At 43.7% G+C, this 27050-nt stretch overlaps 2 protein-coding genes across 2 annotated transcripts; both read right to left on the bottom strand.

Annotated features, from left to right (window-relative positions):
• Positions 1-2512: 2512 nt before the first annotated feature.
• Positions 2513-3869, bottom strand: LOC143988609 (olfactory receptor 6C3-like). Its single transcript, XM_077488302.1, has one exon. It carries the CDS (start codon positions 3746-3748, stop codon positions 2798-2800), a length of 951 nt encoding a protein of 316 aa, XP_077344428.1. The 5' UTR covers positions 3749-3869; the 3' UTR covers positions 2513-2797.
• Positions 3870-23851: 19982 nt separating this feature from the next.
• Positions 23852-25620, bottom strand: LOC143988600 (olfactory receptor 6C3-like). The gene has a single exon (XM_077488288.1). The coding sequence runs from the start codon at positions 25269-25271 to the stop codon at positions 24324-24326; it is 948 nt and encodes a 315-aa protein (XP_077344414.1). The 5' UTR covers positions 25272-25620; the 3' UTR covers positions 23852-24323.
• Positions 25621-27050: the final 1430 nt, after the last annotated feature.

The raw sequence follows: 27050 nt of genomic DNA, 5'->3' as shown, positions 1-27050 counted from the left end.
CCTCAGGGCCATGCAGCCGTACTAAGATTATTGTAATTGGCTCATAAATTGATAGCACGGTACTGGATGTCACCTCAGGTGCCCAGTAGGAGACGATGGGTGGACCAAGTGAATGATATGCTGATTAGATAGAAATTCACCTATCAAGATAGAAATGTACCTGGCAAGTTTTACAACATGTTGCAACCATGGCTAGATTCACCAGGTCTTGCATCACAATGGCTGATCAGGGAAAGTTTAAAATTAATAAGGCAATTTCTGGACATGATAAGCATTAAGGATAAGAAACTGTATTTTATGAACAAGTTAGCGCCTAAGACCACACATTTCAGGAATTCGTTCGTGATATCTTAGTAGTTTAGGAGTTCTTATCTGTGTTTTATCCACCAAAGAAACATTGGTACTGTGCTCTTACATGTAACTGAAGAGTTTTATATTTGCTGTTTATAGGGTACTCTTATGTATTGCATTGTACTATGCTGTTCTTATATTGACATGTATCTAATGTGGATGTCTGTTTACTCTTTTCCTTTAACCATTTAAGGACCAGGCTTCTTTTTTGAATGTGTTGTTTATCAGTTAAAAACATTTTTTTTTGCTAGAAAATTACTTAGAACCCCCAAAGATTATATATATTTTTTCTGATACCCTAGAGAATAAAATGGCGGTCATTGCAATACTTTCTGTCACACCGTATTTGTGCAGCAGTCTTACAAGTGCACTTTTTTTGGAAAAAATACACTGTGATGCCGAGTAAATTGATACCCAACATGTCACGCTTCAAAATGTGCCCGCTCGTTGAATGGTGTCAAACGTTTACCCTTAAAAATCTCAGTAGGCGACATTTAAAAAATTCTACAGGTTGCATGTTTTGAGTTACAGTGGAGGTCTAGGTCTAGAATTATTGCTCTTACTCTCCCCATCGCGGCGATACCTCATGTATGATTTGAATACCGTTTTCATATGCGGGCGCTACTCACATATGCATTAGCTTCTGCACATGAGCTCGGCTGGACGGGGTGCGTTCAAAACATTTTTTTATTTTTTTCTTATTTCTTTTACCTTTTATTTTTTATTTTGACACGTTTAAAAAAAAATGTTGTCACTTTTATTCCTATTACAGGGAATGTAAACATCTCTTATAATAGAAAAAAATCATGACAGGACCTCTTAAATATGAGATCTGGAGTCAAAAAGACCCCAGATCTCATATATACACTAAAATGCAATAAAAAAATAAAATTTGTCATTTAAAAAAATTATTTAAAAAAAATGTCCCCTTAAGAGCTATGAGCGGTAGTGATGTTTTGACATCGTTTCCACCCTGCAATGTCATGGAGACACTCGTCTCCATGCTCAGCCACAGAGAGGCTGAGAATGGAGCCACAGAGAGGACCGGATCACCTCCGCAGCTGCCAATGGCTCTGGTGTCGACTCCACCCTCTCCTGCCACCGATAAAAGTGATCTCGTGGTGAATCCGTTGCAGAGACCACTTTTATCTTGTAGCCGACCACCGGCTGAACATGAGGATACTGGGGTTATGGCAGCTAGCTGCTGCCATAACAACGATACCCGTCCTCAAAGTAAGGACGTATATTGATGTTCGGTGGTCAGCAAGTGGTTAATAAAAATCTTTCTTGATTTAAAAAAAAAAACATATGTTTACAGAGAATATATATGAGGGTGCGTCAAAGCTTTTCCACGCTTTTTTAACGCTATTTAATAAGAATTTCAAAAACAAATTACATCACTTTTGTACATAGTCACCTTCCTTTGCGATGCATTTTTCCCAGTCTCCTACCAACTTTTTAATGCCATCAGCAAAACTCCTCTCACTCTCACTGTTTCCAAACTAACTGGAGGAAAGTTCCAAACTAATTTTAGAAAGTATTATTTTACTCATAGGGTAGTTGATGTTTGGAATAAACTTCCAGTAGAGGTAGTGAGTGAGTGAACAGTAAATGGCTTCAAGCATGCTTGGGACAAACATAGACCTATACTCAGACAAAAAAAGTTAATGAAAAATAAATAAATTAATTAATAATAATAAAAAAAAAAACAATAAAAAAAAATGTGCAGACTTGATTGACTACTCTGCCTTTTTTCTATCATCACGTTTCTATGTTACCAACAAAAATATAAAACTGTGGAAACTTTTTGAAGACTCCTCGGATAATGGTTTAGTATATTCTTTCTTTTCATTTTTCTTTTCATTTTTTTTTTTAATATGTATAGAAATGGGTCATATAAAACACGTACAGCAAACAGGTAGCATGCACAAGGCTACTCTCCATTATTTCAACACATGAGTTTGCTGTTATGCAGTGAATAATTTGAATAGCATTTATCTCCTGCTATTCAGTTAGACCTTGCTCACTTGGGTGTATCAATAATGAGGGCTGTGTTTATTCGCATTAGATTGTACAGGTGTTGCATGTATCCCCCTGCAGGCAGTCCCATTGATGTCAACCTGGAGGCAGCGGCTGTACAGACACAGCTGCTTTACCAACTTGACATCTGTGCAGGTGCAGGGAGCTTCGGGGTATGTCCCCTTCTTCAAGGTCCAAGCATAATTGATTCACAAATTTTTTAAATTTTTTACAAATTTGTGAATCAGTACTGCTTGGACCTTGAAGAAGGGGACATACCCCGAAAGCTTGGCCTGAAAAATTGTATGTTAGTGCAAATAAAAAAAGTATCACAGACAGTACTCAATTTCCTCTGTCTCCTGATAAATAGTAATGACTGAGGAAATGTATGAAGGCTAAAGGTTAGAGTGGGCTTTGTGGGTTATAGTTAAAAATGTAAACCAAATTTCGTCTTTATGCTGCCCAGCCTCTTTTTAAAAGATGATTTCACATCTTTGTTTTTTAAACTGTACAAAATTGGATTCAGCATAGGGACAATAGCTGTATTAAATAAAGAGAAAAGCTTTGTGGATCCAAAGCTATTGTTTAGTATCAGATATTGTAAAATCAGTGTTACATAAAGAAAAATGACAACAGTGAGGTGAGATGAACATGTGTAGAAGGCTTTACGTCTGCCAATATTAGAAGGTATCTTTATTATGGCGTTGATTATCAGAAAGTAAGAAATGAAGGTCAGACAAAATGGAGTTAAGAAGAACATAATTATCCCTTGTATAAAGGACAATGCTTCCAAAACAGAGATGTCACTGCAAGCTATTTTCATAACTGGAAGGAGATCACAAAAGAAGTGATCGATTTCATTAGATGAGTAACAACAAATGTTAACTAACATGACAGAATAAGGAATAACCTGTATAAAACCTAACAGCCAACAGAATGAAGCTAGCACACGGCAGGTTTTAAAGTTCATGATCATGTAATAGTTTAAAGGTTTACAAATGGCCATGTATCGATCACAGCTCATAGCTGTCAGAATAAATAATTCATGACCAGATAATGATCCAAAAAAGAAACTCTGTGTCATGCATGCAGAGAAGCCTACAGTATTATCATTTGTGACAAAGTTTATTAAGATCCTATGTAGTGTGACAGTGGAAATTGACATGTCCACTACGGACAGGTTGACCAAGAAGAAGTACATGGGAGTGTGGAGGCAATTATCCAAGCAGATCAGAAGAAATATGGTCATATTGCCACCAAGAGTGATGACATATATGAGGAGAACCAGGAGGAAGATCGAAACCTGCAGATCAGGTGCTATTGATATTCCTTTTATAACAAAATATGTAACCCCGGTATGGTTTACAACCATTTCCATGAGAAAACTTGGAAACGTTAAAAGATGATGTGACCAGATTCCATAGGCAAAACTCTTCCTTAGAATTTTCAGTGGTTGCAGCTCCAGTTTTTATGCGTTTCCCCTTTTTTGAGCCCTGTTCATGGAAATTAATGAGACAGGGTCTTCAGATCTGAAAGAGAGACCACATTAAACCCATCGCATTCGCTGAACATAACCCTATATGTCTGAGTTTTCTCAATAAATCAGATGTGAATAACCTACGTTACTTGTAATTAGGGATCCTAGAGTGACACTAGATGCTAGTTTTAAAAAAAAAGTTCTTCTCTCCTCTTCCCTCTCCTCTCCTCTGTCTCTACTATTAGAAGATGCAGACTATGTGCTGACTTCATACAGTTGCTAACATGAAACTTGCATATGTTTATTTGGCTTAGTAATGTTCTATCCGTTTACAAGGTGTTTATCTATACAAGAGTGTTATAAACCAATTCCTTATATCTCAATCGTCAACTGAACATTTTTGAAAAAAAGGGATTTATCCACCATATGTTTAAAAATTGTACATATGGTTTTATATACTACCAGTGTAATTTATGATATCTGATGATGGATGGAAAAAAGGTCTTATAGATACCAACTGTATTTTTTTTTTCTTCTGAGGTTCCTGTATTGTTTCTTATACCCATATATACCTCTGGCTATGTTCTAAAATAAATAAATAAATAAAGAATGAAAAAATGTATGCATTCTTAGCTAAAAAAAAATACCCTTTATTGCTCTCAGCCGCATCCCAAATCTCCAAATTCCTTTTTTATGCTGCTGTGATCTTGCTTCCTGTTAGAGGGTGGCTATGCTCATTCGCCATAGCTCCACTGTGTGTAGTTACATAGTGACATAGTTAGTCTGGTTGAAAAAAGACACAGGTCCATCAGGTTCAACCAATAAAAGAAAAAAATCATAAAAAAATAAAAAAATCATACAATCCTACATACACAAATCCTATACCCACAGTTGATCAAGTGGAAAGCAAAAAACCCAGCAAAGCATAAACCAATTTGTTCCAGCAGTGGAAAAAATTCCTTCCCGATCCCCCGAGCGGCAATCAGATATTCCATGGGTCAACTTTACCTATAGATGTTAGTATCCAGTTATATTATTATAACATTTAAGAAAGAATCCAAACCTTTTTTTAAGCAATCTACTGAGCTGGCCAAAACTAGCTCTTGAGGGAGTCCATTCTATGTAGGAACATAGCAACTCATTCTTGCTCTTTCCTGAGATGGACTATGGACTACGAACTATTGGATTTGTCATGTTTATTCCGTTTTTCAGGTGCACCTGATTAAAAAGTCCATGCATTCCTAGGGAAAAGCAGGTGTAAACAGACCTGCATCCATTTACACCAGTCTACCTACCTCTGGGTCCGATTGGGTCCACTAAAACAATGGAAGAAAACTCCATAGAGTGTATCGGAGGTAGATGAGTGTAAACGGACAGGGGAGTCCATTTACTCCGAGCCGCCCCTGTCCAATCAGCAGGGGATTACCTTATAGATCCCCTGCTGATTGGAACAGAATCTGCCCCATGTGAAAGGGGATTCATTTTCTACAGTATGTTGTAGAAGGCTGTACAGGACAAATGGCTACAGATGATCAAGTACAATATAGGAGGCTTATAGGAGGCTTTGTTTAAAGTGTTTAAAGTGTTACTAAACCCAGGACCCTGCATTCACTATATCTGGTCTCCCACAGTACACAGAACATGCAAATGCAATTATTTTAGTAAATACAAACTGCTTAAAATCTTTTTTCTCAACAGCAGTAAATAGAAGTCTTATGACTTCTATCAGTGTCTGGTTAAAGCTTGCAGAAGGAGTTTTCATTCTCCTTTGATTGTCCTATGAGGCTGTAGGATCTTTGTTCCTCTGTCTGGACAGTGCTGATTGGCCTTATACTGATCACATGCATCCTCCCAAGAAAAAGAAAAAAAACTCTCTAGGAATACACACCAAACTGAGCATGTGCAGAGTGTCCTCAAGATTATATTCTATCAGCAGTTGAATTGGGTACAGTGAAAGAAGGGAAGGATAAGAGAAGACAGGCTCAAACATCCTTTTTGCACAAAGTGCAGGATTAACTCCTTAGGTTCCACCGTGAGTATAACAAGCATGCTTTACTAAATATACAGATTGATTTTACTGTTGTAGGTTTAATCTCTGTGCATCATCTGAGGAGAGTCACTTTATTGGGTATATGGAACGGGTTACAACCACTTTAAATGACACTGGCAGAAAATTTGCACCCTTTAGAGCAGCCTTTCTTAACTAGGATTCCTCTAGAGGTTGCAAGGGGTTCCTTTATTATGGGCAACCTCTCGGGACAGTAACAACTGACACCAATGGTCGTTTTAGCTATCTGCAAAGGGAGATTATTTAAAAAAAAAAACACAATGAACAATTACTACCACACTAATGTACTGTGAGCTGTAGTTATTGTAATTATTAGCAGGGGTTACTTGAGACCAGAAAGTTACTTCAATGGTTCCTCCATAATAAAACGATTGAGAAAGGCTGCTTTAGAGGCATATATCACAAAGTACTTGGTAGATCTTTGTTGTTATTTCAATGCTGAGTTATTTCAGATCAGCAGACAGACTCAACCCCTGTCAACTTATTGGAATTATCAGTGTCAGCAAGACATATTTACCAAAGGTGTATCCATGGGAATTATTTCCACTAAGCCAAAGAAAGTTTGCATGTATTTCTAAATAAAAAAGAATTAATTGGTAATACTATACCCTGTGCTGTATATATTTGTCCTCTCCTGCAGATGTGCCTGCACAGGTAGAACTGGTCAAACATCGTTGTGATTATGCCAAAACATGTACACACACACACACACACACACACACACACAGATATATATATATATATATATATATATATATATATATATATATATATATATATATATATATATAATGAGCTTGTTGTGTAAATTATTCCCTTGAGACTAGCTAGGCTTGCCATTGTTCACAAACTCATTACTCTTAATTAATTAGTTAGTTATACAGACAAACATAAACAGATGGCTTTCAGATAGATTTATCACATATATAGTGTAGAAATTTAGTGTAATACTGATCTACTTTTTGTCTTAAAGTAACACTAAACTCTGGTTTAAAAAATGTGTATTCAAAATGTCTTCTTAAAGGATAACTCCACTTATGTGGGAACAAAATAGGAAATAAAAACATTGATATAGCATATACTGTACAATTGCTATACAAGTTATACTGTAATCAAAGGTTATTAAAGATTAACTTTCATTGTCAATCTACAACGCTGTAATTTTCTGTAAAGTACAATGCAATGCCATCATGGAGGGGACACTGCATGGAGGGGACACTGGTGAGGCTGTATGGAGGGCACACTGGGGAGGCTGCATGGAGGGGACACTGGTGAGTCTGCATGGAGGGGGCACTGGTGAGGCTGTATGGAGGGGACACTGGTGAGGCTGTATGGAAGGAGCACTGATGAGGCTGCATTGATGGGCATTGATCAGGCTGCACTGATGGGCACTGGTGAGGCTGCATTGGTGGGCGCTGATGGGGGCTATTTCTAACATAGAGTCTCAAATGGACACAGAGATGTCATTATGTTGGGCCTGCTGCAAACTTTCTAGCTCTACCATCCCAGATAGGGCAAAGATTGCCACCTCCCTTCAAATCACTCCCTCACCTTACCTGGAATGGTGAGAGAGGAGAGGACACACCAGCCAGCCACAGTAGGGCCAGGGTGCCAGCCAGCCACCCATGCTGGTGACCCACCCAAAACAGGGCCAGGGTGCCAGCCAGCCACCCATGGTGAACCACCCACAGCAGAGCCAGGGTGTCAGCCAGCCAGCCACCCACATTGACCCACCCACACCATTGAGCCAGCCAGCCACCCACAGGAGCCAGCCACAGAGGACACAGGAGCCAGCCAGCCACAGAGGATATGGGAGCCAGCCAGCCACAGAGGACACGGGAGCCAGCCAGCCACCCACAGTGACCCACCCACACCATTGAGCCAGCCAGCCACCCACAGGAGCCAGCCACAGAGGACACAGGAGCCAGCCAGCCACAGAGGATATGGGAGCCAGCCAGCCACAGAGGACACGGGAGCCAGCCAGCCACAGAGGACGCAGGAGCCAGCCAGACACAGAGGACGCTGGAGCCAGCCAGACACAGAGGAAAGCAGGAGCCAGCCGGCCTCAGAGGACGAGGGAGCCAGCCAGACACAGAGGACATGGGAAACACCCACAGCTACAGTACCCATAGTTAAGGTAAGAGGAGTGCTTCACAGTGGCAATTTTATTTCTGCTTTGTGAGAGGTTGGGGCAGGGGTGAGAGTCATAGCAGTAGTAGTCATATAAACCAGAATGGATCCTAAGCCAAGCCAGCAGACAGAGATCAAAATAGTGGAACAGCAAGCAGGACCTATATCCTGAAGGGATGTCAGCAAAGCCAGTCTTTAAAACAGGAACGCAGGAGACAGTTTCTTGTGATGTGACCCAGGCAAAGGCAAAGCTCCTCTGGACTGGACGGCTTAAGTAGGCAGGACTGACAAGCAGGATCAACTTCAGCTGGGTAACTGTGGAGAGAGATGGGAGCTGGCAATTAGCCGACAACTGAGCGGCCAGCCCAGCCCTGACAGTACCCCCTCCTCAATGACCCCTCCCCCTTGGAGGACTACCAGGCTTGAGGGGAAAACATCTATGGAAATCACGGAGGAGAACAGGGGCATATATGTCTGAGGATGGGACCCAAGAGCGTTCCTCCAGACCGGGACACAAACTGACTACCCCTGTCTGAGACAATCACCTTGGATAGCCCATGTAAGCAAAAGATCTTCCGAGCAAAAATGGAAGCCAGTTCCTTAGAAGTGGGCATACAATGATACATCTTTGAGAACCGGTCAACCACCATAAGGATAACAGTGTTGCCTTGGGAGTTGGATAACTCCACAATGAAATCCATAGACAAATGGGTCCAGGGCCTCTCTCCATTCGGTGTGGGTTGTAGGAGGCCCATTGGTAGGTGTTGTGGAGTCTTACTCTGAGCACACACAGAAAAGGCAGCTACGAAGTCTAAGCCACCAGAATTCTTGGGAAATGGCTCAAACTAGTTGATTCTTCCCAGGGTGGCCAGCTGCCTTGGGAGAATGGTAAGTCTGGAGCACAGCAGTACGGAGACTCTGTGGGACAAAGCAGCGGTCAAAAGGTTTCTCAGGAGGAGCATGGACCTGAGAAGCAAGAATTTTGTCACCCAAAGGACAAGTGAGACACACAGGAACCGGAACCAACTCCAACTTGGAAGTGGAGGAAAATTGTTGTGACAAGGCGTCAGCCCTTACATTCTTAGTACTGGGTAAGAATGAGACAATGTAATTGAAACTTTACAAGAAAAGAGCCCATCGTGCCCTTCTGGGAGAGAGGCGTTTAGCCTCAGACAAGAATGTGAGATTCTTATGGATTCTTGGAAAAGTAGCCACAAGGATGCATAGTGCTCTCAGAGGTAGGACATTGAAGCGGAAGGGTGCCAACACCAGAAGCATCAATCTTAAGGATAAAAGGCAACGTAGGGTCAGGATTTGCCAACACCGGAGCAGAAACAAAGGCAGCCTTGAGACTCTCAAAGGCCTTAATGAACGCCGAAGACCAACTCCCTTGGGTTACCGTCCTTTCTGGTCATATCAGTCAGGGGCTTGACCAGAGACGAGAAGTTATGGATAAACTTCCGATAATAGTTGACACAGCCCAGGAAACGATGCAGAGGACATAACCCCATAGGTCAGGGCCACTATAGGACTGCCGAAAGTTTCTCTGGGTCCATTGAAAAACCAGCAGTGGAAATTACATAGCCCAGGAATTTAACCTGTTCACGAGGAAACTCACACTTCTCCAGTTTACAATAGAGATTGTTCTCTCTTAGTTTCTGAAGCACACAACAGACATCTGTGTGGTGGCACTCCAGGGACTTGGAAAATATGAGGATATCATTGAGATAAACCACCAAACATAAATGCAACAAATCTTAGAGGACATTGTTAATAAATTCCTGGGAAAACTGCTGGGGCGTTACAAAGGTCAAAAGGCATTACAAGGTACTCATAATGACCTGTTTTGGTATTAATTGCAGTTTTCCACTCGTCGCCCTCCTTAATCCTTACGAGATTGTGTGCCCCTCTCAAATCAAGCTTTGTTAAAACCGTTGATCCCTTAAGGCGGTCAAATAACTCTGTAATCAATGGAATTGAAGTGAAGAGCTGTACATGACCTTGACCTTGGCTGCCTTCTGGAAGCATGTCTCACTGCATTGTGGTGACCAGGAGAGAATCTCAGCATGGAGCCAATCAAAAGAGGGGTTGTGCCTCTGTAACCAAGGATAACCAAGGATAACCAATAACTAGCGGAAACTTAGGTGTGGAAACAACTTGGAATTGGATTACCTCATGGTGAAGAGCCCCTATGGCCATGGACAATGGAACCGTCTCATGAGTCACATGGGCATGCTGTAGAGATCTTCCGTCAAGAGCCTCAATGGCAAGTGGAGTGTCACGCAGCTGCAGCGGAATCGAGTGCTTCGATACAAAAGCAGCATCAATGAACAGGCCTGCAGCCCCAGAGTCGATTAGAGCCTGTATCTCAAGGGACGACTCAGCCCAAGAAAGGGTGACCAAAACCAAGGGCTTATCCTTCTGGATAACTGGGGACGAAACAATGCCACCTAAGGTCTGTCTGTGACAGGACCTCAAGGTTCGGGTATTCTCTGCACGGGTAGCACAAGACTTCAAAAAGTGACCTGCCTGGCCACAATAAAGGCACAATCTCTCCCTTTTCCTAAAGGTTCTCTCATCCAAAGAGAGATGCATGAAGCCCAAGTGCATGGGTTCATCTTCACTGACCGACTTGGTACCAGGAGGCATGGGTGGGACTGCAAAGCTCGGAGGCAAACATACAGGAGGCTTCCACAAGCGCTCCTTAAAAGAGAGTCTTTCTCTGAGGCTGGAGTCAATGAGGATGGCAAATGTGATCAACTTCTCCAGCTCAGTGGGTATACTTTGGGCTGCTATCTCACCCTTGATGGAATCAGAGAGACCATGAGCAAAAGCAGCCATGAGAGCCTCATTGTTCAAAGCAACTTCTGCTGCCAGAGTACGGAATTCAGTGACGTAGTCGACAACAGTTCTCGTACTCTGTTTGATGGACATGAGTCACTTGGCTGTAGAAGCGGAGCATGTGGCAACATCAAATACCTTTTTATTTTCAAATGATTTTATTGTAATATAATGCAGTAACAAACATTGATATCAACCATTGTACATAAGATACAGGGTGTTGACGAAAAAAAAAATAAAAGAAGCAAAAAATGCTCAGATACATTGAACAACATGAGTTACTAGCAGAAAAAAGAGAAGAAAAAAAAACAAAAAAAAAAAAAAAACATGTGGGCCTGGAGCCCATCTGCTGTATACTACACATTCTGTATCGCTAGATCTGGTAGGTCCGGGGGCATCCCGTCCCCTCCCGACACCCCAGCGGGCTGTGTCGAGTGGAGACGCCACGCCAGATAAAAACAGTGAAAAGTAAGTTAGAGTGAGAGTGAAGTTTAGTCCCAAGGCGGTTGTAAAAAACAAGAAAAAGAAAAGGGAAGAGAAACAGGTAGAATAGAGGAGGAAATTGATTGAAATGCCTGAGTCAAGTAACCTGAGCTGCAGGAGAATCAGAGCTAACTTACATATGATGTATAAGACATAGTACACTGAACCAGTGACTTTCGCTGCCGGCTCCACTTGGTCTGGGGATGATGTATTACTAGTTAAACAAGCTTAACACAGTTTGGGTGTGATAACCAGGAGGACCACTGTTTGTTGAATCTAGATTCTGTCATGTTTACTCTGGAGAAAAGAAATTCCATGTGACAATGAACATTAAGTGTATTAATAAGCTCAGTTAGGGTTGGAGGGAGGGGGTTTTTCCACGCACGAGCTATGAGCAGGCGCGCTGAGATTAAAACGTGGTGTACTACGGGTAGACTGGTGGAGGGCCAATATTGGGAATCCAGACCAAAGAGAGCCATTCGCGAGGTCAGCTGTTGGGGAGAGTTGGTTAGAGTCTGGACCAGAGAAGAGACTTGTAGCCAAAAGGATCCAATAGCCGGGCAGCTCCACCAGATGTGGAATAAGTCCCCGGTGGAGTTGCAATTTCTCCAGCACTTTGAAGAGTGGGTGGGGAAGATGGTCGCTAACTTTTGCGGTGTATAGTACCACCGATGAAACAATTTCATGACCGCTTCCCAATGCGTTATGTTTTTGGAGATGACTAGTGGGGTGCGAAGTACTCGATGCCAATCTTCCATAGGGAAAGAGCAGTGTAGCAGGGATTCCCAATAGAGTATGCTCGAGGATTTCGAGGACGAGGTAGGTCTGGAGAGGAGTTTGTAAATGAAGGATATGCCCTTTAAGACAGTAAGAGGGCGGTTATAGAAATGGAGAAGCTCCTTGGAGGTGGGGTCTGGAGATGCCAAGCTTTGAGAGATGATATGTCGAAGCCTTAAGTAGATATAAAAGTCCTTATGCGAGAGACTAAATTCCGAAATCAGTTGTTGAAAACTTTTTAGATCTATTCCAAGAAACAGGGCTCCAATTGTTTTGATTCCGGGTTCATGCCAGTGCTTGATCGATAGGTCCGGAGAGAGGAGTTGGAGCGCTAGTAAGGGGAGATTTTTCAATGCGTCTCTGTGTATGCCTTGATGATCTTGGCGGATAGCAGTCCATTGAGTTAGGCAGGCCTGTACCGTGGGAAGGATGGATCGTGCGATCGGAAGAGACAACCAAATTGCAGCTAGGGTCAGTCGTGGGTCAGCTGGAAGAGTTGCTGCTTCGATTTGGTGCCACCTTGTGTTGGGGTCTTGCGACCAAAGTTGTCTCCCTTGGTCTAGAATGATTGCCTTGTAGTACTTTTTAACGTCTCGTGAACCCATCCCTCCCAAGGTAGAGGGAGTGCGTAGAACAGAAGACTTCAAGCGGGGTTTACGGCCTGCCCATATGAACGAATCTAAAGTACGCTGTAGTTTAGCTAGGTCTGCTGAGAGAATCGGAAGCGGGAGGGTCCGAAAGAAATAAAGAACATGTGGAAGGAGAAACATTTTGGTTAGGGCTATCCTACCAGCCCATGAAGCTTTTAAGGAGGTCATATTCGAAGATAAATTGTTCAGGTTCATGAATAAAGAGGCAAGATTATTTCGTAATAATCCAGAGGAGGGAGAGACCAGTAGAATGCCTAGATATTGCAAAGAGGAACCGGGGGCCCAGGAGAAGGGCGATACTTTAGCAATTTCTGCTTTGAGCGCTGGCGAAATCTCTATGCCAAGCATGGCTGATTTTGAGTGGTTTAATTTGTATAGGGATGCTTCACTAAATTTTTGTAGAACTTCAGTCAGGGTAGATAGGGATTTCACTGGGTCAGAGACAGCAATGATGACATCGTCCGCATAGAGACCTATCTTGTGACAGGTGTCTTTCACATTGATACCAGATATATGGGGGTGCACGCGGATGGACTGCGCCAAAGGCTCCATGACTAGAGCAAAAATCAATGGGGAGAGTGGGCAGCCCTGGCGAGTACCGTTAGTGATTCTAAAGGGATTCGAGAGAATGCCTGAAGTGCGGACTCTCGCAGTAGGCGAGGTATATAGACCTAGAATAGCTCGTAAGAATTCGCCCTCTATGCCAAATTTCTTGAGAACTGCCTCAAGATAACCCCAATGGACTCTGTCGAACGCCTTCTCTGCATCTAGTGATATCAGCAGAGAAGGCGTTCGACTGTGCTCTGCCCAGTGGATAAGATCTATAAACCTGCGGGTGCCATCTGAGGCTTGTCGGCGGGGAATAAAGCCCACCTGGTCTGGGTGTATGAGGGAAGTCATGTGTTGTGAAAGTCGGGTGGCAAGAAGTTTGGCATACATTTTCAGATCGGTATTAAGTAGCGAAATAGGGCGGTAGTTAGCTGGGTCATACGAGGCCTTCCCTGGTTTATGTATAGTGGAGATGGTTGCTTCTAGGGATTCGGAGGGGATCTCCCCTGTGGCCAGCATGTGATTAAAGGAGCTGCATAAATGCGGGGTCAGTACATGTATGAATGTCTTATAATATTCATTTCCAAAACCGTCTGAACCCGGGGCTTTATGTAGGGGGAGACTTTTAATTGCGTTTTTAATTTCCAGCTGTGAGAAAGGTAAGGCTAGGTCAGCAGCTTGAGAAGGGGACAGGGAGGGGAGGGCAATGTTGGAGAGAAATGTCTGGATATTCTCTGCCGTGGGCTGCGTTTCAGTCGTGGAGTCTTTTAAGTTATACAGTTGTTGATAAAATGCTCCAAAACAGTTGGCTATGTCTTTGGGATTAGTCAATCTGTTGCCTTTAGAATCTATTAGGTGGGAGATTGTGGATTGGGCAGTCCTGTGTTTGTATTGTTGGGCTAGAGCTTTCCCTGATTTGTTACCTTGAGAGTACCAGGTTAGTTTAAGTTTTCGGAGATAGAATTCATGTTTATTCTGAAGATAAGTACTCAATTCTGACCTCAGTTTACTGAGTTCTGCGTGCGTAGAGGCAGAGGGCGAGTTCATATTACTCTTCTCTAGAGACTTTATCTTATCTAGATAAGTGTTAGGGTCGCTGAGCGCTTTTTCTTCTCCTGAGCCCCTAGCCGCAATAGAATTCCCCTTAGAACCGCTTTATGAGCGTTCCAGCACGTGGTGGGCTTGGGGACAGAGTGTTGATTTACAGCGAAATAATCTTCTATGGCAGTCTTGACCTGTTCCCTAATGTCCTTGGTGCTGATCAAGTTGGGGTTCAGTCGCCAAATTGTGAATGGGGTGGTAGGAGGGGAGAGATTGAGAACCATAGAGATGGGGGCATGATCAGACCACGATATTACGCCAATTTTAGTGGACGCAACTGCTTGCAGTAGCACTTTGGATGTCAGGAACAGGTCAATCCTGGAATATGACCTCTGAGCAGTAGAATAAAACGTATAGTCTCTCTCAGTACCATGTTGACACTTCCAAGGGTCATAAAATTCTTCTAGATGCAGAAAGGAGGAGAGGGTAGAGGACCTTCTCCTTTGGGGAGAAGAGGAGTCCAGTGCGTGATCTGGTACCGCATTGAAGTCTCCACAGAAAATTATTTGATCTTTCGGGTAGTGTTGTATTTTGGCGAGAATGGACTTAAGAAAGGGCTTTAGGTGAGTGTTGGGAGCATAGATGTTCACAATCACCAAGGGTTTGTTATTGAAAGAGGCGAATAGGATCAAGAACCTCCCTTCGGGGTCTTGCTCTACATTGGAAACCGTGAGCGGCACCGTAGAGCGCACTGCAATCAGAACACCTCTAACTTTTTTATCAATGCGGGAGTGAAAGATATGTGGGTAGCGTTTGTTGGTACATTGTGGTGGGTTCCGGGATGATAGATGGGTCTCCTGTACGCATAAGATATCAGAACGGGAAGTCGCTGCTTCCCTCCATAAGAGGGAGCGCTTGAAAGGACTATTTAGTCCCTTAACATTAAGGGACGTGATTGTAAGGGACATTAGTAGCTAGGGTCAGTTGTCAAAATGGTACTGAAATTGACGGACCTTTACAGAAAAACAAAGTACAAACACTAACTCTGTGTACAGAGAATGAACACAATAACCGTTGATTTTAAGTCGAGGTGATCAAGTAATAAAACAGTAACTCAAAAGAAAAGAAAAACAATAACGAAATTGCAATAAATCCAACAAACAGTATTGAAATTTCTATATTGATGATCGGGAGATATAGAGGCGTAAACCAAGGATCCAAATGGTTCCCGAAGGAACAGAAAGTGGCTGGGGGTAAGGTGCGATGGTAAATAGGGAGAGAGAATAATGCCGTGTGCGTGGCACACAGTGGCAGTTCGGCGTGGGGGGGTTTAAAAGAGGAAAAAAAAAAAAAGCAGTCATCCACTTTAACCTGGTAAGTCAAGCGCCTGGTTAGAAGGGGGGGTTGCCCAGGGGGGCGGCCCCCCAATTTTTGGAGGTTCAAGATTTAGGTTTCGTATCCCATCTAGAAGGGATCTTTGCAGATCTAGTATTCAGAGGCGGAGCCGGGAGTGCATGAGGGGCAATGCCCCAGTTATGTAGCTGTTTGAAACCGTCTTTGGGGGTCAGAAATGCGACTTGTTGTTGCTGGTAGTTTACAAGAAGCTTGGTGGGAAATCCCCATTTGTATGCGATTTTATGTTCTATGAGTATCGCAGTAATTTGGGAGAAGGCCTTGCGTGCCTGTGAGGTAGCGGCTGAGATATCATTATATAGTTGAATCTTAGCAAAGGGATCAGGGAGGTTGCGTATGGTTCTTGCGGCCCTCATAATCTGCTCCTTAGTGTTAAAGAAGTGTATCCTGGCCAGGATATCTCTGGGTACTGCGTCTGGGAGGTGCTGTGGTTTATGGATTCTATGTGCTCTATCAATAAGGAGATCCTGCGGTGTAAGAGCCGGTATGAGCTTGTGAAACAGCTGGTGCAAGTAGGGGACAATATCGGGGGGTGACACAGTCTCTGGGACTCCCCTGATCTTGATATTATTCCGCCTTGAGCGGTCTTCGAGGTCTGCGACTTTAAGACGCAGTTGGCGAATCGCAGAAGTATGTTCATCTTGAATGTCAACTACAGTGTTATGAGAGCTAGTAGCAGCAGAGAGATGGTGCTCTATATGATCTATGCGGTCTTCCATGTCTTCCATTCTATCCATCAAATGGTTAATGGAGGATCTGAGCTCTTTCTGCATGTCAGCTTGTAGTGAGAGAAGCATGGCTTTCAATGTATGTTCAGATGCAGGGCTGTCTGATGTGCTGTAAGCGGCCAGCGAGGAGTTAGTGTCAGTCAGCGCTGCTGTGGAACTACAAGTGCCAGCGCCATGTTGCTTCTTCATTAGTGGAGGCTTAGAGGGAGAGTGTGCTGGGGAGATTGCTGCTCTCTTACCTCTGTCAGCCGGTGACATGGTGGGCGAACGTTGCTGCTCTTCAGAGTCCTCCATGTCAGAGAGGTGATCCTCTATGGGTGCAGGGGCCGCCGAGGCCGCGGGTTTCTGCTGAGGAGTGAGGCCTTCATCCCGGACGGCGCCATCTTGGCCCTGCACGCCGGCCGGCTTCGTGTAGAAGTCCGTGAGTTTCTTCGCCCCGTGGACAGCGGTTCTGCCTCGGGTCATGTCCCCGGAGGTGCGGGGTGGTCCCTGAAGCTCCGTGGGATGAATTGCGATGGCGGATGGCGCTGGATGCTGCGTGTAGCTGAGTGGATGTGTGGAGCTCAGCACTTATGCGGCCATTCCGGTCAGCGGCCAAGCCACGCCCCCATCAAATACCTTTTTAAAGGAGGACACAAACTCAGGGTAACTCAAGACAACAGGTTTTTGCGTCTCCCATAGAGGATTTGCCCAGGCCAAGGCTCTCTCAGAAAGCAAAGATATCATGAAACCTACTTTGCTTCTGTCCGTGGGAAACGCCTGGGGCAGCATCTCAAAGTATATCTCACCCTGGTTGAGAAACCCTCTGCATTGAACAGGATCGCCCTCAAATTGCTGGGGAAGCAGAGCGGAACAAGACATACCTCTTATAGAGGTAATACTCAAGGCCTGCACAGAGACTGGCACAGCAGCAGGGATGGCCTGCAACTCAAGTTGTACCAGAGCAGCCACAGTGGGAGATTCCAGGTGAGCCATGCGACTCAGGAGCATTTGTAAGGCTATGGCAAACTGATCCATGCAGTGATTTTGCTCATCCAATCTGGAAAAAATATTACCAACAAGTGGATTGACTGTACCTTCTGAATTCATGGCCTTCGCCTACTGTCAGAAACCATGAAATCAGACGGAGACAGAAGTACAGTTAAATCACACTTGTTTAATAATAAAAGTAAAAAGGACAAACTTAGTCAAAACATAGCCAAAGTTCAATAACTGGAATGGATCGTCAACCAAGCCAGGAGTCAGGAATCAAAGTAGTGGAACAGCAAGCAGGACCTGTAGCCTGAAGGGATGTCAGCAAAGCCAGTCTTTAAAACAGGAATGCAGGAGATAATTTCTTGTGATGTGACCAAGGCGAAGGTAGAGCTCCCCTGGACAGGACAGCTTAAGTAGGCAGGACTGGCGAGCCGGATCAACTTCAGCTGGGTAACTGTGGAGAGAGATGGGAACTGGCAATTAGTCGACAGCTGAGCAGCCAGCTCAGAGAAGAAAGGGCTGAGCCAAGCCCTGACACAGAGACTCTCTAAAGAACACTGTTAGAGAGAGAACCCCCTCCAAGTCCCCTTAGACTCTGCTGTAGACTCTAATGGGGCATGTAGGGGACACTTTCTAACAGACTGTTTAAAGAGGAAGTAAACCCTGATGAGTTTACTTCCTCTTTGATTCCCTGCAAAGGCAAAGCATAATGGACTACTATGTGTCACTTACCTGACACAGGAGCCAGCGAAGTCGCAGCTGTCCCCTGTAGTCCACCGCATCCATCTTGTTGGTGGGGTCTCGCAGCTCCGCCGATGTCATTCGGCGAAGCCGCAATGACGTCACTCCCGCGCATGCGCACGGCAACCGACACGCGCGGCAGCTCCGTCGCTGAGAATGCCGCGCTCAGTGCGCCTGCACGCCGCTGTCTACGGCACATGCGCCGTAGACAGCGGTGCCTGTTTTCGGGCAAATATCTCCTAAACCATATAGGTTTAGGAGATATTGCTTGGACCTACAGGTAAGCCTTAATCTAGGCTTACCTGTAGGTCAAAGTGGTTTGTAAGGGTTTACAACCACTTTAATGGGCAATGTTAGAGAGAGACCCCCTCCTAGGGGCGGGGTCAGGGGGGTTATGGGCGGGGTCAGGGGTTGGTCATGGGCGGGGTCTGACAGGGGGCCCTTGCTTTATTTGGTCCGAGGGCCTTGAGTGTTGTCAGTCCAACCGTGTTACCATGGGGATGGGGGGGAGGAGTGAAAGGAGGGAGGGAGGGGAGTGTAAGGAAAAGACGCAGAAGTGCAGAGCAAAAAATAGTTTATAGAAATGGTTTAAAACTCAAAGTTTCACTTAAACCAGGAAATGTGGTTGCTCTAAAAAAGTGAATCCAATGGGATCCTAATTGTAATGCCGCATACACACGACCGGACTTTCCAACAGAAAAGGTCACACAGAATCATTCCATCGGATATTATGATCGTGTGTGGGCTTCATTGCAATCTGTCCGATGGACTCAATTCCTATCGGGAAAACCATTCGTCTGTATGCTGGTCCGATGGACCAAATACGACACAAGGGCAGTTATTGGCTACTGGCTATTGAAATTCCTTTTCTAGTACCGTCGTACGTCATCACGTTCAAAAGGAACGGACTTTGGTCCGTCCATGTGCAGGCAAGTCCTTTTGGTCGGAAGTCCATCGGAACTTCGTCGGGAAGACTGTCGGACCTTTTCTGCCAGAAAGTCCGGTCGTGTGTACGCTGCATAAGAGTTTCTGGTCAATGCTTCCTCCTATAACATCTATGGGATGTCTTGAACTTTGTTCCTGGTCCCCGGGCATTCTACTCTTCATACGCCATCTATTGGGAGGGTCCAATCTCTAAATGGATAGATATATCCCCATCCCTTTCCCTCTCCCACCCTATACTCTCCCTCTCCTCCCTCCCACTCACTTTTTTCCCTCCCCCAGTTTCCCCCCCCCCCCCCCCCCAAATTTCCCTTAAAACAACAGTCACATTTTCTACAGGAAAATGTCCCAGGAGATGTAGTACAATTTGTAGGAGCTGTAATGTGACCTTGAACTAAGCGGTCCTTAAGGGATTTGGATCACCTATATGTGATTCGTGGTTGTTTTTCAATAGATTTACTTACTTTAGAGTCAGCTATTAATAAAGGCCAAAATTTGCTAATTATTTGTTTGACTTGTTTGTGTTGTTTGAAATAGGTAGCAATGATTCTGACTGTGTTTTCGGTTTGGTTTTGGCTTTATAAATAAAAGTATTTGGTGCATGAGCATTAGCCCTATTGAAGGCCTTTTTTATGGTTCAATGTTTTTGTTTGGTTTTATCAAACAGAAGAATAAAACAGTGGAAAATAGCATCTGTCATAGATCAATACATAGTAAAGGTACATAGTTGTATGGTTACAGATGGCAGAGTAAAAAAATAACAAGCATATTTGAACATCAGAGGTACGTTTAACAGCTTAATGGGAGGTGAATTCCATTATCTCCCCCCTCCCACCCCCCCAGACACCCCATCTGGGAACACATTGTGTTCTGAGGGGGTGACAACACAGCCAACTCGAAGGCCTTTTTTAAAATTACTATGGGTATAGCCTCTTTGTCATAAATGTAAGTATAGATGGTTGGCTTCAATTTGAAAGTCTTCATTCCTATTACAGTCCCTCCTCAATCTGAGGTACTGACTGTATGGAATGCTTTTTACAAGAGATTGAGGGTGTCATGTGACATCACCAGTGTCCAACTCAATGCAGCCTCACCAGTGTCCCCTCAATGCAGCCTCAATGCAGCCTCCTATATATATGGTGTAAGTAATTTGTATAGAATTTGGTAATGATACCAAGAGAAGTAGTAAAATAGATCCCCTTCAGCCAGCAACAATAGATCCCCCTAACAACAATTTACCACCCACAACAACCCCCCCCCCCCCCCCCCAGCAACAATAGGCTCCCGGCAGCATCAACAGATCTCCGCACAGTCAGCATTAATAGACTCTCTGACAGCCATCAACAATAGACCCCTCCCCCAATAGTAGATCTCCTTCCGTAACAACTGACCCCCCCAGCAACATAAGACCCACCCCTAGCAACACTAGGTCTCCCACCAGCAACAATAGACCTCCTCAGCGATAATAGACCCCCCTGCAAGAATAGATCCCCTCCAGCTAGAATAGATCCCCCAGCAGTGAGCATCAATACCCTGCAGCACACACCAGTACCCCTTGCATTTACATACAGTCAGTCCAGGAGGTGCCAGAACTGCGTCCTTACCTTCTCTTTGAAATACCATTGGTCAGAGTAGTCCATTACCTCCTCTTTTTCTGTCGCTCCTGGTGCTGTCCGCTCCTCCTGTCCTGTGGGTGCCCCTTCAGCAAGCTGGCATGTGTGCATGCTCCCAAACCAGGCTGTGCCACACCCCCACTCTTCACATGATTGATAAGATTTGACTGACAGCAGCAGGAGCCTGTGGCTGCTGACTCTAGGAAGAGGGGACAGCAGCTCTGCAGACAGGACAGTGCTGGATTGGTGGAAGAGTCAGGTAAGTGTTTAGAGATGGGGTGGGGGGGACTGGTAGTGGAGCATTTTTTTATCTTAATGCATAAAATGCATCAGGGTAAAAAAATGCTTAGACTTAAGAATCACTTTAAGTTTAAAGTATATGCACACCCTGGCCAGAGGAATAACAATAGCCATAGAAGCCTGCACAGTCCCTGTAGCCCCCCTTGACATTTCTATTAAAAAACAGCTGAAATCAGACATACATTCAGCGCTACCCCCGTAGGGGCTAATGGTGATTGTGATTTGTCCCCCACCCTGCACAGCCAGTCACATGAATTTCCAAACACTGAGTCAAGAAGAAGTCCTTGCATTTATTTTTAATTTTTATTAGGGGAATTAAACTTGGATGAGAATGGGGTACATATAAGATGTCCACTTGATTGAAAAAATATACATAGGGACTGAACTATAAACACTCCTGTATATACAACCTCTTCTTCTACAACCTCTTCTTTTTCACCTCCAGCACATCCACTTGCTTACAAACTATCACTCCCAGGACCAGCTAGCACTGTTGTGGGGACCTGACACTGACTCTGTCAGGCCCAAAGCAAATGCCCTTTGCAGTCAGGGACCACGGGCCCCTATGGTGTAGAAAATATAGGTAGTCCTTAATGGTAGCTGTCCCACATGTGGCTACTTCTCCCAGTACCACCTCTTCAGGCCCTGACAGCCCTCCTCATTGCAGCTGCCTCTTTCCACTGCCTGTGCCACCACAGTCCTCCTGACTAGGTCTACACCCATCCCAGACTGCTCCATCCCAGTCCTTTCAGGCCTGCCTCCCAGTCCTCCTGATTGTGTGTCACTCACAAGCCCTCCTGGTTGTTCCTGTTGCTCCTGGAGACTTGCCCGGCAGTATTCTCCTGCTGTCCTCTCCTTGCTCCCAGTTCCTCCTGTCCAGGATAACTCTGTGTGTCTTGAGAGGGTCCTGTCCGCACCCAACCCCGGGCCCAAGGTCACCCCCCAGTCTGGGGGGCTCCCTCAAAGGCCACGACAGCCTAGCACTCCATCTCCAGCTTCCAACAAAACAACTCCTTCCAAGCTGGGCTGACCAGAGTACTCCAAAGACATGCTGGTAGGTTAATTAGATACTGTTGAAAAATTGGGCAAACATATGTATGTTGTATATGTATGTGTTTGTAAGCATGTCGGGACCCCATGGGGCAAAGGACTGCGCTACACCGCAGATGGACACCGGCAGCTAAAAGCGACATGAGGCGATTTAGTTCGCATAGGTAGTGCTATACAAGTCACTCATTCATTCAGTATTTGATGGGGCCTACCCCCGCCAACCCAAGTTAGGATACTCAGAATACTCCAGGAAGCTGCACCTTACTTCCCCTCCCATCTTTCTATAAGGTTCCAGTACATTCTATAAATAGGGGGAAGTCTCAGTGATGCTGCCTCTGAGTCATCCAGCTTTCCCTGGATCTCAGACAGGCTTGGCTATCAGCCAAGCCTGCAGAAATTTACCTACACTACACAAAATTCTAGAGCCCAAGCAACACAGCTAGGCAGTCCTAGATACAGGAGGAGACCACAGGATGGTAGTTGCTAGTCACAGATCCTCTTTGTTGTTGGTGCAGTAAGGGGAATTTTTGCAGTTGTCTTAGTAGTGCAGCTTTATTATGAACTTGACATATTTTTATAAGTATACAGTAAAACTCCAACATTTACTATAATTGGATGTACTGGAACCCAGCCATAGAGCGGACAACTGGCAGGCCTTATTGGCCTAAAGTTAGAACTCATCTCTCTTTGATTAAAGGGTTAGTTCACCTTTACAAAAAAACTTCCTATGAAGATCAGGGGCACCTGTAGATAAAGACAAACTGTACAGCTCTGACAAAAGTTAAATAAAGCCCTTGCAAAACTGTATGTGTAGGCCATTTACATACCTACCCAGGCTTGACTGGAATACTCCCAGGATGTTGCTAGAACGTTGCTAAGTGAGGCCTAATTGTTACTGTTTGCCTCCTCCATCACAGGAGTGAACCCTTTTTCTGATTCAAACCCCCTTACATTCGTTTCCTCTGATTGATGCAGTAGCTCTGAGCTCAGATTTGAGAGCTCACTCCTGTGATGGTGGAGGTGGACAGTAATGACTAGACTCACTCAAAAATATCCTACCAGTGTCCTGGGAGTATTCCAGTCAGGCTTCATGAGGTAATTAAAAGGCTTACACCTTTTGTCAAAGTTGCACAGTTTGTTTTCATCTACAGAAGCCCCTTATATGCATAGGCAGTTTTATGGTAAAGGTGAACTAACCTTATAAGTTCAGAAATTAAATTAACCCTGTATGCCCAATTAAGTCTTCCTCAGACTGTAAAATTCCCAAAGTGTTTCTAAAACAGGGGAAAAAAAAACAATTTAATGTGGTTATAAACCTTTCCTTTTTAAATAAAAATAACAAACTTGCTTATACTTACCTGCCCGATCCTTTTCTTCTGTGGTCCCCTACCGTTGCTCCTGGCCCCTCCGCTTCATGCCGCTTTTCATAGGGGCACCTGTGTGGGCTCCCTTCCGAGTCCTGCTGCTGCATCCATTGACACAGACATCAGGACTTAGCCCCGCCCCAATGGCTCCTGCTGCTATCAAGCTGTCCAATGAGGAGAGAGACAGCAGCTGGAGCCCACTGTGGTCATGAACGCTGAATCAGATTGTTCTCAGGTTAAAAAAAAGGGGGGGGGGTCTGGGTGGGCAGCTGCAGCACAGAAGATTTTTTTACCTTAATGCATAGAATGCATTAACGTGAAAAATCCTAAAGCTTTAGAACCACTTTAACTAGTTAAGGACCAAGCCTATTTTTCAGACTTGATGTTTACAAGTTAAAATCATTTATTTTTTTGCTAGAAAATTAATACCCCCAAACAATAACTTTATGTCACACCGCAATATTTTGGGTATTTGAATTTCCCGTCCTAAACTCTGGAAGATTCTACACAGAGGTAGAGGGAAACAATCAAATCCACAACCAGTGGAACCATAAAGAGACCCAAGCAATCAATCTCAGCTTCTCTGACTACAGAGCAAGCCAAACTAAATTTTCCTAGCTTCCTATATGAGAAGGGTGCTACAAAGTTTTGTAAGACATTTAGCCTTTCACTAATATGTAGGTTCATAAAAGTTTACTTCAATCTTTCACAGTATAAAAATGCAATAAAGATATAAAAAAACAAAAAACAAATCATGTAAATGAATATTATGTGTTTACTGGAGATTGTGTTTATAGTAGACTTGTTTCTATTATACCCTTTTTCTAAAAGCTGACTTCATATCTTTATTTCTTAAGCTATATAGAAATGGATTCAGCATGGGAACAATAGCAACACTAAACAAGGAGAAAAACTTTGTTGGTCCCAAGCCATTACTTGGTATTGGATACTGCAAAATCAAAGTCAGGTATAGCAGTACGATGACAGTGAGGTGTGATGAACATGTGTAGAAGGCTTTACGTCTACCAGAATTGGAACGCATTTTTAGTATAGCAATAATTATAAAAAGGTAGGAAATTAGTGTAAGGCAAAATGGAGTTATGGTAAACATAATTATCCCTTGTATAAAGGTTAAGGTGTTCAAAACGGAGACATCACTGCAAGCTATTTCTATTATGGGAGCAATGTCACAGCAAAAGTGGTTGATTTCATTAGATGAGTAACAAGAGATATTAGCAATTAGAATAGGATAAGGAATGACTTGTAAAAAACCTAACAGCCAACAGAATGAAGCTAGCACACTACAAGTTCTAAAATTCATGACCATTTGATAGTTCAAAGGCTTACAGATAGCCACATATCGATCAAAGCCCATGGCAGTCAAGATAAATAATTCAATACCCGATAAAGATCCAAAAAAGTAACACTGCATCATAAGTGCAAGGATTCCAACAGTATTATCTTGTGTGATGAAATTTACTAGGATCCTATGTAGGGTGACTGTAGAAGAAGACATGTTCACAATAGATAGGTTGGCGAGGAAGAAATACATGGGAGTGTGGAGGTGATGATCCAAGCAGACCAGGACAAATATGGTCATATTACCACAAAGAGTGATGATATATATAATCAGAACCAGAAGGAAGATCGGAACCTGCAGCTCGGGTGCTTCTGATATTCCTTTGATGATAAAATATGTAACATGTGTCTGATTTACAATCATTTCAATCAAATAAAAATGCTTAGAAATATTTTTCATAACTTCAACATAACTTGACTTCCGAGGCAAATATGCAGCTCAAATATTTGTGCAGTTTTTTCTTTTAGTATATTGAATATGAAGGTCTCTGTGGAGGCATCTTAATGGGTACTGTACATGGAGTAATGTAATCACTAGACTTCTTTATCCTATAATATGCATTTATCAGAGTTGAATAACTGATACCTCCTGGCTGCTCCTACATATTCACTGACTTCAATATATCCACTGACCACAGATTATTGATTGTAATATCAATATAATTGCACTGACTGGAAAGAACAGTAAAACACAATTACTCTGCCGTGCTGCTAAACCAGAAGCACAGTCTTTATAGGAAATGATCAAATACAACTGAAACTTGTATATTTTCAAATACACACTTTATATAGCTTTTTAAAACAATAGCATGAATTGATAAAAAAAAGTATATTGATATAATTACTTAAATTAAGTGATCACTTCCACAAGAATACAAAAAAAAAAAAAAAAAAAAAATCAAAGTTTACTTTTAAAAATTGTCAATGATAAAGTTGTATTTTCTTGTTTGAAGAATTTGTTCTAATTTCCAAGGGAAACATGACTCCAATGTTTGATTGCAGGTATCAGGTAAGTAAAAAAACGTAGTGAATAAAAAAATTGTGTGTACAGTTTCTTTTCCATAGAAGATGAACGATTCAGTGTAAAATTCTGAACAACATACCTTTATATATAGTAACCCTTGCCGTCTGTAATTAATTCCCCAGATTCCAGGAAAGCTCAGGCTGAGGTGATATATAATTCTTCCTAATTAGTCAGTTATATTGATGTACATACATTTCTAGTTCTAAAATAAATATAGAAAGTTTAAATTAAAATTAAAACCCTTTTTTTAATTAGAGCTGTGCAGCACTAAATTATAAATGTGAAAACACATGATGATCATGTGATATCATTTTATTCATTCCAGGAAACTTGTTATAGTCCCAAAAATATTTTCCAAGAAAATAATCAGGATGAGGGGTCCCACATATTGTGATAGTAATGTAAAGCAGGATAGGATAGGTGTCACCAGCCAAATCTCAATCTGTGTGACCCCCTAGCTAAGATTGGTTAATCTGCACTTCATTTACAATAACCGGGCCAAAGATCCAGATTGTTTAGATATCCTCCCCAGTCTGCATATTACACCCTCCCAGCTCTAGACCCCTGCACATTACACCCCCCAGCTCTGGACCCCTGCACATTACACCCCTTCTAGCTCTGGACCCCTTGCATATTACACCTCCCAGCTCTGGATCCCTGCATATTACACCCCCCCCCCCCCAGCTCTGGACCCCTGCATATTATACCCCCCCAGCTCTGGACCCCTGCATATTACACACACACCCAGCTCTGGACCCCTGCACATTACACCCCCCCAGCTCTGGACCCCTGCATATTATATACCCCACCAGCTCTGGACCCCTGCATATTACACCCCCCAGCTCTGGACCCCTGCATATTACACCTCCCAGCTCTGGACCCCTGCATAATACACACTTCCAGCTCTGGACCCTGCATATTATACCCCCCAGCTCTGGACCCCTGTATATTACACACACCCCAGCTCTGGACCCCTGCATATTACACCCCCAAGCTCTGGACCCCTGCATATTATACCCCCCAGCTCTGGACCCCTGTATATTACACACACCCCAGCTCTGGACCCCTGCATATTACACCCCCCAGCTCTGGACCCCTGCATATTACACCTCCCAGCTCTGGACCCCTGCATATTGCACACCCCCCAGCTCTGGA

This window comes from Lithobates pipiens, unplaced genomic scaffold (assembly GCF_037356315.1).
Source record: "Lithobates pipiens isolate NorthernLeopardFrog02 unplaced genomic scaffold, aLitPip1_a1.2 Scaffold_1, whole genome shotgun sequence".
NCBI lineage: Eukaryota > Metazoa > Chordata > Amphibia > Anura > Ranidae > Lithobates > Lithobates pipiens.
The sequence above is the reverse complement of the archived record's forward strand: the minus strand, read 5'-3'. Positions and strand labels throughout refer to the sequence as shown.